This window comes from Lytechinus variegatus, chromosome 19 (assembly GCF_018143015.1).
Source record: "Lytechinus variegatus isolate NC3 chromosome 19, Lvar_3.0, whole genome shotgun sequence".
NCBI lineage: Eukaryota > Metazoa > Echinodermata > Echinoidea > Temnopleuroida > Toxopneustidae > Lytechinus > Lytechinus variegatus.
In genome coordinates this window covers 5,119,362-5,135,975 of record NC_054758.1, presented here as the reverse complement: position 1 = coordinate 5,135,975, position 16,614 = coordinate 5,119,362, and the positions used below count along the sequence as shown (strand labels likewise).

Genomic DNA, 16,614 nt, shown 5'->3' with positions numbered 1-16,614 from the left:
AAATAGAATTTCATTGACTTTGTTTACCATACAATATGTAGGAAAGCTGCTCACATATGACGTCACAAATTAAAATTCTAATAACTATTATTCTTTGAAGAATTTTCAGCAAACGCGGATGGTTATATTTTCTGTTATTTTACAATAAACTTTTTGTCAGGGTGAACTTCCTCTTTCACTGTCAAATGAATATTTGTCTTGGTTGAAAAAATGATATTCCATTACTTATCAGCAGTGAATTATTCAAATAATGAGAATTTGAATACTATTCTAAAGCCAAAAGTATACACAATGAGTTTTTAAATCTTTTTAACCATTAATATGGTTAGCACCTGTAAAAAATTTGGGTTTTTCATTAACATCATAAAAAAATACAAAAAATTATACAGTCGACTGCTACCTTATTTAAGTCAAATAATCACCAAGTTGTAATTTTCATGACCAGGTGCCCATTTCTTTTTTTACAATTGATTGCATTGACCACAATGTACAATTTTTTATCAAAATCAAGCGTACAATTAATCGCTAACTTTTGAGTTATGGGACCCAGATAATGCAAGACAGGTTATTCACTTTCTGTAAATAAAATTTCTTCAAAGTCAAACCGATTCCTGTGTTCTCAAGATATTTGACTGTATGTTGAGTTACCTGTAAAACATTACATTATAACATAACGTAACATATAATTGATCATCAATTACAAACTTACACATTCATTTTTGTAATCAAAATAATTCTTATTTTCCAAGTCTAATTCTTTTGCACAGGTTAGATGATTGGAAATAATGCCACTGAATTGTGTATAAAGTTATCAAAACTATTTCTTATCAAAATTGAAAGTGTTTTTGTGCTACGATCATTGTCATGAAGCTACAACAATATGCTTGATCTTGTTTTTCTCTGAGTACCATAATATATTATAACCTCTTGTGTATTTAAGAAAATGCACCCGCATAGTGAAATCTAATGAAAGATATAACATTTTTGTTCATTTCATATGTTGGTTTGAAGATTTTAGTTGTCACTACTTGAAAATGTGAAATATAATAACTTCTTTTAGAGGAGAATCATGGAGATATCAGTTGGGGTATAACTTTCACACAAGTATCAAATATCATACAAATATTGCACGTAAGCGCGTGCATGCAGGGCCAAATAATGAACGATGTGTGAGAAGAGCCAATGGATATATCGCACCGAGGTCCGCAGGACCGAGTGTGGTATATCTATTTGGCGAGTCGAGCAGAGTTCATTATTTAGGTCCTCTATGCACAAGAATGCGTGCATTGTTTGTTTTATACAACCTCCACGTTACCGAGTTGCCCCAAATGCTATATTTTATCTGAATTCTAGCTAATTCCCGACCTCGCACTATCCTGCACTCTGACGTCAGAGTGCAGGATAGTACTTTTGATACGACGTCGGAGTGCAGGATAGTGCGTTTTGGATGCAATAGTGCGATTCACTGAATATCATGTGACCCGATTTGGACCAATCAGATTACAGAACATTCTTGGGAGTTGTATAATACAAAATAACGTAAAAGTTGACGCAACAAAAATATAATAATTTGCTAATATTGAAACAATAATAATTTTCTAACCATTTCAAATGGTTCTGTATGCAGTAGTTCACAATCTGTAGCAAATAAGTCTCCACCAAAATTGGTATAATGACATGTTGACATGATGAGGTAATATTACATTACTTATAAGAAAAAATCAACAAACAAACAGAACATAATTTTGGTCGCACAAAAGACCATATACATATATCTACGCATAGACTTGAGTTGACGATACAATTGATAAAAACTATACATCTTTATATCCAATGTGAGCACCATATTTCAAAACAACATATATATAATTTCTCTGAATTCTGAATATAAATATTCAAGAATAATAAAAGTTTGTCTACATATTAAGAGGTTTTTCTTTTCATAAAAGCAAAAAAGTGAGAAATCTAATTTTAAAATCCTATTGAAAAGCAATAGTTATTTTTGTTATGGTAAATGTGAGGTGTTTTCCCATATTAATAAGTAATACAAGTCCCATAAAGTGTTGTTTATCCATGAAATCAAAAATGATCTTACCATATACCTGTGCATTTTAAGCATTATGATACAAAAAGCATATATTTGTAAGAAGTATCTTTCAACATAAACCATTAAAAAACTGAAAACACCTGTATTCTTCCTGCTTTAACTGAAACCAACTTAATATCACAGGAAACTTCTCCTTTACTACAAACATTTTGCATATTCCATCAACTGGAAGACCAAACAGGAAAATGCCAGTAAGTAAACAAAAAATAAAGTTGGCTCCGAAAGAAGCATGCTTCGAACCATCGTTTTCTTTAATATTGGGGAATGTTATCATTTGACTGTTTCTAAGCCTCTGATTCATTCACGAATAGGCTGGTCAAACTGTGCAATTGATATTCATTTGTATCTTCAAAATAGAATTCTGGTTCAGGATCTGGTTTCAGAGAAAATGCAACTGATTTTTTGCGTTTAATAGACCAGTTCGTAGTTCTTCATGGACAATTTTGGTCAAATGACCTTTCATTTCTTTCATCATGATAGGCAGATTTCAAAGCAAGATATTACATAAGCTTGCCTTACATAGCAGGATGAAGAAATTGAATAGACCAGGTGACTAGAATAGCACACCAATGAACAATTTATAAAGGTATTTGTTGCATTCCTACTTTGAACGCATATCATATAACATGTTGCAAAATGTACTTGGCAAAATTTGAAATACCATTCGTTCGTGAACACGTTCTTTTTGTGGATGTAAATAAAAAACCACAATTCAAAAGAATATATGAATAATCAAGATATCAAAGTTGGTGCTTATCTCATTAGATTTTAACCCACCATGTCACTTTAGTACAAATGACCTTCCTCTGATCATGCGTAGAATATTTTGATCATGCGCAGAAAGGAACTACGAACTGGCTTATTGCATCTCTTCATGCAAATGGCCAGGGCCCCCATCTTTCATCTATTATGCATGTTGGTTCAAAATATTTTCCAACTAGGTATGATGTATATTCATGCATTCTATGTTTTCTTGAAAATTCGTTGTGCTTCTCTTTGTTTAAAGAGGATTTTGTGCAAATTTCCTGTAGAAAACATGATTGACACTGATGGATTTCCATGGTTACTTTGATTGAATCAACCGTATCTCTCCTTGTTAGACGGGACCATGAGTTCATAAAATCTAAAGATCTCTTAAAGGAGAATGAAACCATTGGAACAAGATAGCTTGTGTGAAAACAGGAAAATCAAAGAAACATATCAACAAAAGTTTGAAAAAAATCAGACAAATAATGAGAAAGTTATGAGCATTTGAATATTGCGATCACTAATGCTATGGAGATAGCATATTGGCAATGCGACAAAGATGTGTGATGTCACTTGTAAACAACTCTCCCCATTACTTTAGCATATATTTCACTTGAATTGCCTCTTTTATCACATCTATCCATAGATCATGTGTTCTTTCTACATGAGAGCATGTAATACATATTTTTTAAGAATACATCATGGATAAAGAGTTTGTATCATCAGAAAAAGCAAAAAGAGACATTTTGAGGGTATTTTATAGTCCACCAAAGGGAAAGTTGTTCATCAGTGACATCACACATCCTTGTCGCATTGCCAATGGGAGGATCTCCATAGCATTAGCGATTGCAATATTCAAATGCTCATAACTTTCTCATTATTTGTCCGATTTTTCTCAAACTTTCTTTATTCTTTGAATTTTCTGTTTCTACACAAGCCTCTTTGTTCCAAAGGTTTCATTCCCCTTTAATAATCTTTTGGGGAACTCTTCCCCCCCCCCTTCTACACCAGGGTCCTGTAACACAAAGCTTTGTGATCAATTAAACACTTGATTCTTTACAATGGATTGCACATGATGGCCAATGCAATCAATCATAAAAAAGTACTCCTACAATCGATCACTAATCCTTGTGTTACTGGACCCAATATCAACAGCGAATGGTAAGACGATAAATCCCATTAAAGCAACATAAAAGCCAATCCACAAGACTAACATACACACACACTCAATTTACAGGTAGAGATGATGCATTCATGGCAAGTCCATTTTACATTTTCACATAAAGCCCGTATTCTAAACTCGGGTTTAAGTTGAACTCTGGTCTATAGTTGTGGTTCAACTATGGAGAGCCAATTCAAACATAAACGTCGATTGGTACTTGAGCAGTTTATCAGCTTATTCAACACTGGAGTCTTTCATAACTGTCTGAGAACAACAATTAGGAAAGATTTTTCCATCATTAAAGCATGAGGATACACACAGTAAACAAAAATTACGATAAAAAACAAAATTCTAACACTTTTTGGCTTCCCATAATTTTAGTACAGAAACCATGTCCGAACTGAAACCAGACTTCAAATACAGGCCTCAGAGTCTACTGAATACAAAAATAAAATGATCTAATATCTACTCAATACTCATAACTTGTATGCATCAATCAAAATGTTTCAGCACATGTACATGTACGCAGCCAGGCTTGGAGAGACATTAGGGGGCCAGAATATTGTACACAAATAATAACCGCCCCTAAAATGGTGCTGGATCCACCCCTGCACCGCAAAAACTGCAGAATCTGGCAAGGCTAAAAACAAGTTAAGCGTGTTTAAAAATAAATTTGAGGTGCATAGTTTCTTATCAATTGAAATATCTGTACATGAAAATATCAGCTGAACTATACTTTTGTTTAATTTGAGTGCATTGATATCTATATATAAAATTTTGTGCAGTTTGCATTAAAGCTCTAGATATTTCTATGTCCAATTTAAGAGGCTCTAAAGCTATTTGTACAGTAACAAGTGCCAGGTTTTCTTTCTTAGTAACATATCGTCGCACGCACCACGAACCGTCCTCTCTGCTCACTTCGATGAGAAAGTTAGTTTTACAGAAAACGCATTTAAAGAAAGCTTTTTTAAAACCAGCAATAAGAGCACCTACAAGGAGAGCAAATTATTTAACGATGTCTTCGTTCAAAAGTTCAGGTTGTAAGGTTTCATTCCGTAACTTTATATTTTCTTGAAATTAATTATTTACGCCACAGTGGGCATCGTAACAGAGGACGGTTCGTGGAATAGATACAGTGCGCATCGAAGTGCGCAGAGAGGACGGTTCATGGTGCGTGCGACGATATCTATGAAAGTAACAGGTATATAATGAATTAACTTCAATGCCTATTGCCTCCAAAATACAATAACAGTATTAAGTATTACACTATGAGGATACAGTGAACTTATTTTACAGAAAAAAATACATTTATGAATAGAAATTTGCTTTATTGCTAAGAATAAAATACTTTTGTTGAAGTTGATATATCATTTTTTAGTATAAAAACTCTTGAAAGTAATGCTTTTATCATTTTTAGGTTAAAGGGGAAGTTCACCCTGAAGAAAAGTTTGTTGTAAAAATAGCAGAAAAAATAATAAAAAATATTGGTGAAGGTTTGAGGAAAATCCGTCAATGATTAAGAAAGTTATTAGAATTCAAAGTTTTGAATTTGTGACGTCATATGCGAGCAGCATTCCTACAAGGCGAATGGTAAAAAATATATGAAATGTCATTTTCTCAGAAAATTGAAAATGGTTTTTACTGTGCCTTTTGTATATCAATAGACAAATCATTTCACACCCGATCATAAATAGAAAACAAAATAAAGTTATCAGGAACCGTACAAAATTTGAAATTCATTGATTTTTTACCATTCGCTATGTAGGAATGCTGCTCGCATATGACGTCACAAATCCAAAACTTTGAATTCTAATAACTTTCTTAATCTTTAACGGATTTTCCTCAAACCTTCACCAATATTTTTTATTATTTTTTCTGCTATTTTTACAACAAACTTTTCTTCAGGGTGAACTTCCCCTTTAAGTTACAGCATCAAGTTATTGCAATATCATATTCGATTAGCAAACATATGTGAATAAAGTGTTTAGAAAAAAAAGAGACACATGGGAGATGATGTATAAAAGGTTAAAGTAAAAAAAATAAAAAGTAAGATAAAAGTGCTGATTTGAAATATTAAAATTTTTAGCTTAGAAAAAAACCCAAGTTTGGCCAGAGTGTATATGATAGATTGGAAGAGATAGAATACAAGACAGCATTGAAAGAGAACAAAATAGAAATAGTCTCAAAGAGGAAGGAGAGAGAGAGAATCGGGGGGGGGGGGGGGGGGGAGAAAAAAAGAGAAAGTAAGAGAGAGAGCCCGACAGAAGAAATATGAGAGCAGTTCTTAAAAAAAAAGGGAAACTCAGGTGAAAGAAATAGAAAGAGAGAGAAGGAAAGGGAGAGGATAGATAAAAATACAAAGTGAAACTGAAAAAAAAAACCCAAAGAAACTGTCATTGAGTCTTATGCCAACTTCACAACTACGACACTGATACTGGTCAATAAACCAAGTGAGTGTTTCATATAAAGCTGCTCATAAAGTTGAACACAACTTTACGGACAACTGGAACGTGTTCTTATGTCTTTAAAGAACCACATAGGGATGTATCATCTAGCAAAAGAAAGGATCACCAGTCCTGCGTTAAGTCGGTCGTAACTTATGAACAGCTTTAGGAAACACCCACGAGGTCAATGACACACGTAAGTACATTCCAATGTATACATTTGTAAAAGTATATTTGTGCATCGTGGAAGCACATATTCTGCACAGCAAGCACGCAACTGCCTTCATATATTCCAATAAAATTCAATTCTATATTCATATTTTTTCCTTTGCATAGGTTCTGTACATCTGTGTAAAACAATGCAAGCGTTACTTACCTTAAAGTAAAAAAAATTTATATATATTCATATCAATCTTTAGGTATGAAATGACATACAAATACAACTAAGATAAAAAAAAACTTTCAATACGACATGTAATTAAAATGCATACAAACTATGCAATAGTACAGAAAAGTATCAAATACCTGGAATTCTTATGAATTCGCTCTCTTTAAAAGAGCAGATTAATTCTCTGAGAGTGCTCTTGTTGCTACTGGAATGCCAAGAGATTAGATCCTTACATATAAAACATGTAAATCATTCACCGCAGTTGGTTTCCATGGCAACAAGAATAATGCATCTTCCATCATGACTATCAACCACTTGTCCGATGAAGTCACTACGAGCAGCAAAACGGTTAGCACTGGGGTGATGACAACGGGTGGGTAGGATTTCAGGAATGACTTGTTCCAAGCTAGAAGAGATTAGTACTTTCATGCCAGACCGAGTTTGGCTAGCCCCATCTGCTTCCGGAGACGGATGATCTCCCAGTAATTCTTTTCCACTATGAGATGGGGAGAAAGAGTGATGATAATGGTGTTTAAGACTATTAATAATAGAATAGGAAGTATTAAAGTGATGATGACTATCATCAATATCATGACCATCACCATCACGATTATCATTGTTATCATGATCAGCAGCAGCAGCAGCTTCACCACCACTGCGAGATAGGGAAGGTGATAACAATGATGTGATTAAGATTGTATTAATAATAGAAGGAATAGGAGGTATCATAGTGATGATGATCATTATCAATATCATAACCATCACCATCACAATCATGATTGTTATCATCAGCAGATTCACCCCCAACACCACCGCAATCATCATCACCACCACCACTCCTACCATTATCATCTTCACCATCATCACCATCATCATCCATGCCATCATCTGTATGATATTCATCCTTATCTTCATCATCACCAATTCCATGACCACCACCACAACAATAACCCATCATCAACACCAACACTGCCATCATCACTATCATTACTAATCATTACCCTCCTCATTCATTACCAATGCTATCATCTGCATCACAACAATCATCATCAATATCATTATCATCATCATCAATAACATTAACATCATCATCATCAACATGACCAATGATCCCACTTGATCAACGAAGAATTACATATGTACCTTTTTACGAGGCTGCATCATCATCATCATCATGACCATTATCATCAGCAGCATCACCACCACAATAACAATCATCATCAATATCATCATCTTCATCATCATCAACACCACCGTCATCACCACCATTATCATCACCACCATCATCATCATCATCAACATGACCAATGATCCCACTTGATCAATGAAGAATTACATATGTACCTTTTTACGAGGCTGCATCATCATCATCATCATCATGACCAATGATCCCACTCAATCAATGAAGAATTACATATGTACCTTTTTACGAGGCTGCATCATCATCATCATCATGACCAATGATCCCACTTGATCAATGAAGAATTACATATGTACCTTGTTACGAGGCTGCATCATCATCATCATCATGACCAATGATCCCACTAGATCAATGAAGAATTACATATGTACCTTTTTACGAGGCTGCATCATCATCATCATGACCAATGATCCCACTCGATCAATGAAGATTTACATATGTACCTTTTTACGAGGCTGCATCATCATCATGACCAATGATCCCACTTGATCAATGAAGAATTACATATGTACCTTGTTACGAGGCTGCATCATCATCATCATCATGACCAATGATCCCACTTGATCAATGAAGAATTACTTATGTACCTTTTTACGAGGCTGCATCATCATCATGACCAATGATCCCACTTGATCAATGAAGAATTACATATGTACCTTTTTACGAGGCTGCATCATCATCATCATCATGACCAATGATCCCACTCGATCAATGAAGAATTACATTTGTACCTTTTTACGAGGCTGCATCATCATCATCATCATGACCAATGATCCCACTCGATCAATGAAGAATTACATATGTACCTTTTTACGAGGCTGCATCATCATCATCATCATGACCAATGATCCCACTTGATCAATGAAGAATTACATATGTACCTTGTTACGAGGCTGCATCATCATCATCATCATGACCAATGATCCCACTCGATCAATGAAGAATTACATATGTACCTTTTTACGAGGCTGCATCATCATCATCATGACCAATGATCCCACTCGATCAATGAAGAATTACATATGTACCTTTTTACGAGGCTGCATCATCATCATCATCATGATGACCAATGATCCCACTCGATCAATGAAGAATTACATATGTACCTTTTTACGAGGCTGCATCATCATCATCATCATGACCAATGATCCCACTCGATCAATGAAGAATTACATATGTACCTTTTTACGAGGCTGCATCATCATCATCATCATGACCAATGATCCCACTTGATCAATGAAGAATTACATATGTACCTTGTTACGAGGCTGCATCAATCATCATCATGACCAATGATCCCACTAGATCAATGAAGAATTACATATGTACCTTTTTACGAGGCTGCATCATCATCATCATGACCAATGATCCCACTCGATCAATGAAGATTTACATATGTACCTTTTTACGAGGCTGCATCATCATCATGACCAATGATCCCACTTGATCAATGAAGAATTACATATGTACCTTGTTACGAGGCTGCATCATCATCATCATCATGACCAATGATCCCACTTGATCAATGAAGAATTACTTATGTACCTTTTTACGAGGCTGCATCATCATCATGACCAATGATCCCACTTGATCAATGAAGAATTACATATGTACCTTTTTACGAGGCTGCATCATCATCATCATCATGACCAATGATCCCACTCGATCAATGAAGAATTACATTTGTACCTTTTTACGAGGCTGCATCATCATCATCATCATGACCAATGATCCCACTCGATCAATGAAGAATTACATATGTACCTTTTTACGAGGCTGCATCATCATCATCATCATGACCAATGATCCCACTTGATCAATGAAGAATTACATATGTACCTTGTTACGAGGCTGCATCATCATCATCATCATGACCAATGATCCCACTCGATCAATGAAGAATTACATATGTACTTTTTACGAGGCTGCATCATCATCATCATCATGACCAATGATCCCACTTTATCAATGAAGAATTACATATGTACCTTTTTACGAGGCTGCATCATCATCATCATCATGATGACCAATGATCCCACTCGATCAATGAAGAATTACATATGTACCTTTTTACGAGGCTGCATCATCATCATCAACATGACCAATGATCCCACTCGATCAATGAAGAATTACCTTTTTACGAGGCTGCATCATCATCATCAACATGACCAATGATCCCACTCGATCAATGAAGAATTACCTTTTTACGAGGCTGCATCATCATCATCAACATGACCAATGATCCCACTCGATCAATGAAGAATTACCTTTTTACGAGGCTGCATCATCATCATCATACAATACCACAACCATTATCATCAGCAGCAGCATCACCACCACAATAACAATCATCATCAATATCATCATCTTCATCTTCATCATCAACACCACCGTCATCACCACCATTATCATCACCACGACCATTATCATCACCACCGTCATCATCATCATCACCATCATCATCGTCATGATCAACGTCACCACCATCATCATAGTCATCATCACCACGATCTTTATCCATATCCAAGCTACCAGCTCCTCCACCTAATCACCGCAATCACACAACCTTGTTCAGTAAATAACTTTAAAAGAACCATTCTCGTCAAGCAATGTCCATTCAGTTTTTAATTATCAAACAACTCACCATCGTTCTTGACAATGCCTTGTTTGATGTATCGTAGGTAGGTGTAGAAGTCACAAACAGCCGCTATCTGGAATGAGATGTATGTAGTGTGAGATTCATGAATACCAACATCCTTTTAGGGTTTGCCGGGTGGCACACTTAACGAAGAGGTTTACATTTCACCATGGGAATAAACCCTCACTGTAATAACTGGCTACCAAAAAGGAAAAATGTCTCAATCTCATTAAGGAGTGTTCCAAACTTTGCTCAGTTAAAATGCAAAACAGATCGCATTAGAAAAAGTGCAATACCATATTTCATTGATTTACTAAATTCTAATTTTTTTTTTCATACCCTTGAAATCAACTTAAATGTTGTTGTTGTTGTTGTTTTAGCTTATACGGCGCGTGTCATTCAGTAGTGAATATTTGCGCCAGCATAATTTGCGGTAATTTTTATTTAATTTTTTTTCTGTACTTAAATCAATTCAGTAAAAGTCAGGTACCGCTGCGTTATTCGCGCAATTTTGGAGATTCACAACAGACTGTCATCACAAATCACTTAACCACTTATGATGTATTCCTGGCCAAGCCCGGATCGGTACATTGATCAGGTTTCTCAGCTACTGCATGATGCGCATGCGTTGCCTTAGGCCCCCCCAATACCAGTCAAGGCTGTGTGATGTCTGTTGACGAAGTGATCTCCTTCAACCGATTTCAAAATAGCTCTATGTTAATACAAATGGTTAGGTTCGAGACAAAACAAACATTCTGAGTCTTGTGCAGTTATCGTGCATTGGGTTAATTTTCACATCTCATAGTTTGTTCAATATATCAAATATGTTTACAAATTAATAAGATCATACGGAAGACATATATGTAATGCATTCATATCTAACACATTCATATCTAACACGTATATCATTGTATATATATATATCTTTTTTTTTTTTCCCAACATGGGTTTATAAGACTCAAACAAACATATCAATATTCATATATGAATGGAACTAATACAACGTTCAATTGTTTCAATTAACAATATGTTTAAAATGACTCGAATATACTATGTGAATCTTTGGGTCCTTCTTACGAAGATACCAAAGCTTTTGATGCGAGTACTCTGCTGAATGTGAGAAGTCTCTTAATATCCAATTCGCTTTCATTTATTTCAAGTAAGAGCTTTCCTTTCTTGTGAGTATTCTGGACATTTTGTGAGATAGTGGAGAGTTGTTTCCGGCACAGCACAGATGAGCATAGACCTGTTTCATGGTTGTTGACAAGCCGTCTATTCTCGTTAAGATCAATATTGTTCATTCGGAGACAATGTAAAATAGATGTGTTATATCTCTGGTTAGAACACATTTGAAAGTTTTCGAAACTGATTTTTGAATGTCCTTCAAAGGTGATTGTGTTTCATCCCATTTTTTTGTGCCATATTTGTGTGAAGTACGTTTTAAGAATGCAGTTTGATTCGTGCTTACTAATTTTGTTATTTTACATCAATCTGGCTGTGCCGTAAACCTTGTTTGGCTGCGATATCCACCACCTCATTGTTCCTGATATCACAATGACCTGGGATCCATTCAAAATATACACTGTTATTCCTTTATTATACAATTGTGTATACATTAACAAAATTTCATTCACAAAGTTAGTTTCTTTTTAGTTTTGATTGCCTCTAGTGCGCTGAGTGAATCACAAAATACGACCGCTCCTGTATAAAGGCCAGGTAATTGGTTCAACCAATTTAATGCTAGTATAATCGCTGCAAGCTCTGATCTATAAGACGATGTATTATCTTGGAGTCTCATTGAATGTATATATTTGTAATAGGGTACGTGAAATGCTGCTGCTGCTTTTCCTGTTTCAGGAGACTTCGAACCATCAGTGAAGATTTGTAAGAAGTTATACCACTTCTTGTGTATTAATTCAAGACTTGTTTGTTTCTGGAATGTTAAATTGTCACTTTTCGATATATAATCGGATATCTCCGTGGATATTATTGGTGACCGGTAATGCCAATAAGGTATTAAAGATACGAGTACATATATTCAATTTCATATTGAGAGGCTGGGGTAATTTCGATATTCTTTCCCCGAACGGCTTCCTCGTGTTCTTGTCAGAGTAAAACTGAAACTGCCAACAGTCTTGAAGATCTTGTTTCAATGGATGATTTAGTATACTATCTATGCGTTTCTTGAGTCTTACGCTCAGCATTTCACGTCGTATATCTAGGGCATTTCTCCAAGTTCTACTTGAAGAGTTCGAAGGGAAGTGCCCCTTTTTGCTCCCGCGCATATGGCGAGTGCCTGATATTGGCAGGAGTTAAGAATATTTTTAACATTTGTGGTTGCAGAGTCATAAGCCTCACATGAATAATCCATGAGTGACCGAATAATTGCCCGGTATACGTGGAGTAATTCTCCAACATTACCACAGAAATTGGCATAAGATAAGCATTTCAAAATGTTAATTCTCTTTTTACATCTTTGAACTACTTCATGTATGTGGGGTCTCCATGCTAGCCTAGAGTCGAAAATAGTACCAAGATATTTGTACTCCTTCCTTGGCGTTAGGAGGTTGTCCCCCAAATATATCTCGAGACATGGATCATATCGAGGGGAATGAGAAAAAAGTACGGGACCGTCTTTTCACAAGAAATTATCATTCCCCAAGAGAGAAACCAATCATAAAGTATATTAAGATATTCTTGGATTTCTTTGGTACCCTCTCTTATATCATTGGCAGATTTCCATATTACACAATCATCGGCATAAAGGAGATTGTGTGGTTGGTTGAAATTGGAATATCGTGCACCATAATATTAAATAATTCAGGACTTAGGCTACTGCCTTGAGGATTCCATTATTGGTTTCCATAATGTCAGAAAGATGATCCCCTACTCGAACTTGAATAGTGCGATGTGTCAAAAGATTTTTTAAGAAAAGTAGAATGTTTCCTGTAAGACCTAATTTACTTAATTTGACTAGGAGTCCCTTTGTCCATAGGGAGTCAAATGCTTTCTTTATGTCTATAAAGATTGCTAATGTTTTAACACCAGTTTTCAAATTCTTTTGAATTTCATTCTCAAGATGAACAATGTTATCAATTGTTCCTCGACCTTTGCGGAATCCATTCTGTATAGGAGATAGTAAAACGTGTTTTTCAAGGTACATTTGAAGTCGTTTTTTACCCATACTTTCCATAATTTTGATGAAACAAGACGTGAGTGCAATGGGTCGATAAGAAACTGTTTTGGATGGGTTTTTGTCATGCTTTAACATGGGAATAAGTATGGAGTGCTTGCATGGCACTGGGGATTGTACCGGTTTCCCAGATCCTATTTATAACATATAGCATCATATGTTTAAGGGACTCCGGCAGGTGCTCGTACACTTGATAACCTATTCCATCTTCTCCTGGAGTGAGGGTTTCTTACCTTGTAGGATACTTTCTAACTCTATCATCTGAAATTGTTCGTTAATTGCTAGAGGCATATTACCTGTGTTCTCGAAAGGAAGATTTTCAAACTGCCTATTGATCTCTTTATCCGAACTGTCAGCATTGGTAGTTTCTCTCAACTTGTACAAAAGATCGAGCAAAAGCGTTGGCTTTGTCTGTATCACTGAGAAGCGTTTCTCCATTCTCTAAGAACAATACAGGCATGTTACGCCTTGTTGGATTAGGGACACCTTTCAATCTTTTAACAAAACGCCAAATTTGACCAAGTGGAGTGAAGCGACTCAATTTAGAGCAGTATAACTGCCAATACTGACGTTTGGCAAGTCGAATTTCTTTTTGAGCTTCAGCTTTCTTTTTGCTTATAACTAATCAGGGCTCAATTGATAGACATTTTCTTAATTTATTTTTCGCTTTAATTCCTTTCTTTGATTTTTAAGGAACATTTCTTTGTCCACCATGGGACTGGATTGCCATTGTTTTAGTCTCCTTTCAATCCAATTGATATTTGAATTTTAATTGTCTAATATTCCTCACTTTTTAATATTGTATTTCTTTTTTCGTTCTATTTTATTATATTTAATGAATTTTTATGTACACTTGCTCTTTGAAATTTATTCATTATCTATGTAAATTGTAATTGTTTGCTTTCATCCATGACTTTGAACGTTTTATTGTAAACATGTTAATTTCAGCCTTCTGGCTTTGTAACATGTATTGTTGTTTATACGAAATAAACCATGATTGAATTGAAGTGGAGCGTTGTGTCCTAGTGGATTAGTCTTCCCAGACATTGCATATTTTCCTTTGACAAGAAATCGATCCACATTGTCCTGCACTCAACCCAGGTGAGGTAAATGGCAGAAATTTATTCCTCGAAATGCATCCACGATGTAAAAGGCTGTGGGGCCTTTGGAAGCGCCTAGGTACATTATATCATAATGTGATAAGTGCTCAACAAGAACAGTGTTATTATTACTATTATTACTATTACTAGTACTAGTAGTAGTAGTAGTAGTAGTAGTAGTATTTAATTATTATCATCATCATCATCATCATAGTCCTGAAGAATAGGAATGTCAGGAAGGTGAAATACTACCAAAACTGATGAGAATATATATATAAAACAATGGCGAGATGAGAAAGTGATATATGGCAGAGTAGAGAAAACTATTTTGTGAGACAAGATGAAATCCTTAAAAGGACTTGCAACGAGGGTCCTATGCACAGTGAACTGTAAAATTCTCTTTGCAACAAAAATAGGTAAACCTGGGGAGCATTTCATCAACATTTTTGTCCGACAAGTTGTCAGATCTGACAACTTTCCCTGATTCTGATTGGCTGAGAGGTGCTGTTACTATGGAAATTGTAGGATAAAACATGACTTGTCAGATAATATCCTTTCATGAAACGCTCCACTGTCAATCTAAAAATGTTATTAAGAATAATAAGAATAATAAAGGGGGATATAAAATGTGACTTGAAGTACAAACTGAATTTAGCTAGCAAGAGCAAGACTCCAGAAAGCTGCACAGTCGAAAGCATGCAGGTGGGTTACTTTCATTCTGTACACAATTCGTAATAAAAATTCTGGCACTGTCCACATTATTTTTTTTTTTGAACTTGCAAAGCTCAACAACACACATCAAACTAATCCCCCTTACTCTCTTTCTCCCCTGTAGGTTGCCAATTACCAATTACAAAAAGACTTACCCGATTTCTGACAGGTGCACATATGGAATGCCATGAGTTCTCACTCTCACTCAGTTTGATACGATAATGACACGGCCTCTGCTGCTCGCTGAGGGCACATCGCCTGCATCAATCAATATAACAGAAAATATGACCTTATTAGCTTATAGAATTGTCAATTTATAAAGCTTATAATAGCAATATGTATAACTATAATACTAATTGCTATTTGTTACGCACCATCCCTCACTCCATATTATAGTGAATGCATAACATTACATACAATAATAAATCACGAAGCATAGACTAAGATTGAGCAAAGATTACCACAAGGGGATGATCCAAAAGTACATAAACCGCGCAGTGAAATGCTTGGGAAGAGCGCCCTACAGCGTTAAGTAACAATCTTTACCTTTGCGTGTACCGATCTAGTTGTATACAAAATATATGAGATAAATGGTAAAGGGGTGAAAAGAGGATTTTTACATTTTGAGATTTTTTTTCTTAACTTAGAGATGAATATATTTCAGAGTTTTCTGGGTAATAAAAGGAGGAAATATTCTCGTACGCTGCCATTGAGCCCTCTCCTGAGTCCGTTCTCTCATTTTTCCCCCATATGTTTTATACACAGCTGCGCGCCGATGTGCGATGGATTACTTACTCAACGCTAGTGGGCGTCCTTCCCCATGAGCATTTATCGAGCATTTTTAAAACTCGACAAAGTGTCCGATCTTCCCCTTGTAGTATCTTTGGATTGAGGAAAAAGAATCTTTTCAGCAGTCTTTTGAA

At 35.5% G+C, this 16,614-nt stretch overlaps 1 protein-coding gene across 1 annotated transcript in view; it reads right to left on the bottom strand.

The window, feature by feature from the left end:
- Positions 1-5,941: 5,941 nt before the first annotated feature.
- The window catches only part of LOC121405969 (guanine nucleotide exchange factor for Rab-3A-like), a 28,179-nt gene continuing 17,506 nt past the window's right edge, over positions 5,942-16,614 (bottom strand). Inside the window, exons 9-11 of the mRNA XM_041596965.1 lie at positions 15,847-15,949; positions 10,694-10,760; positions 5,942-7,344 (exon numbers count right to left, since the gene is read on the bottom strand). Of these exons, the coding sequence (XP_041452899.1) occupies positions 7,274-7,344; positions 10,694-10,760; positions 15,847-15,949 (241 nt within the window). The 3' untranslated portion in view covers positions 5,942-7,273. The remainder of the gene's footprint in view (positions 7,345-10,693; positions 10,761-15,846; positions 15,950-16,614) is intronic.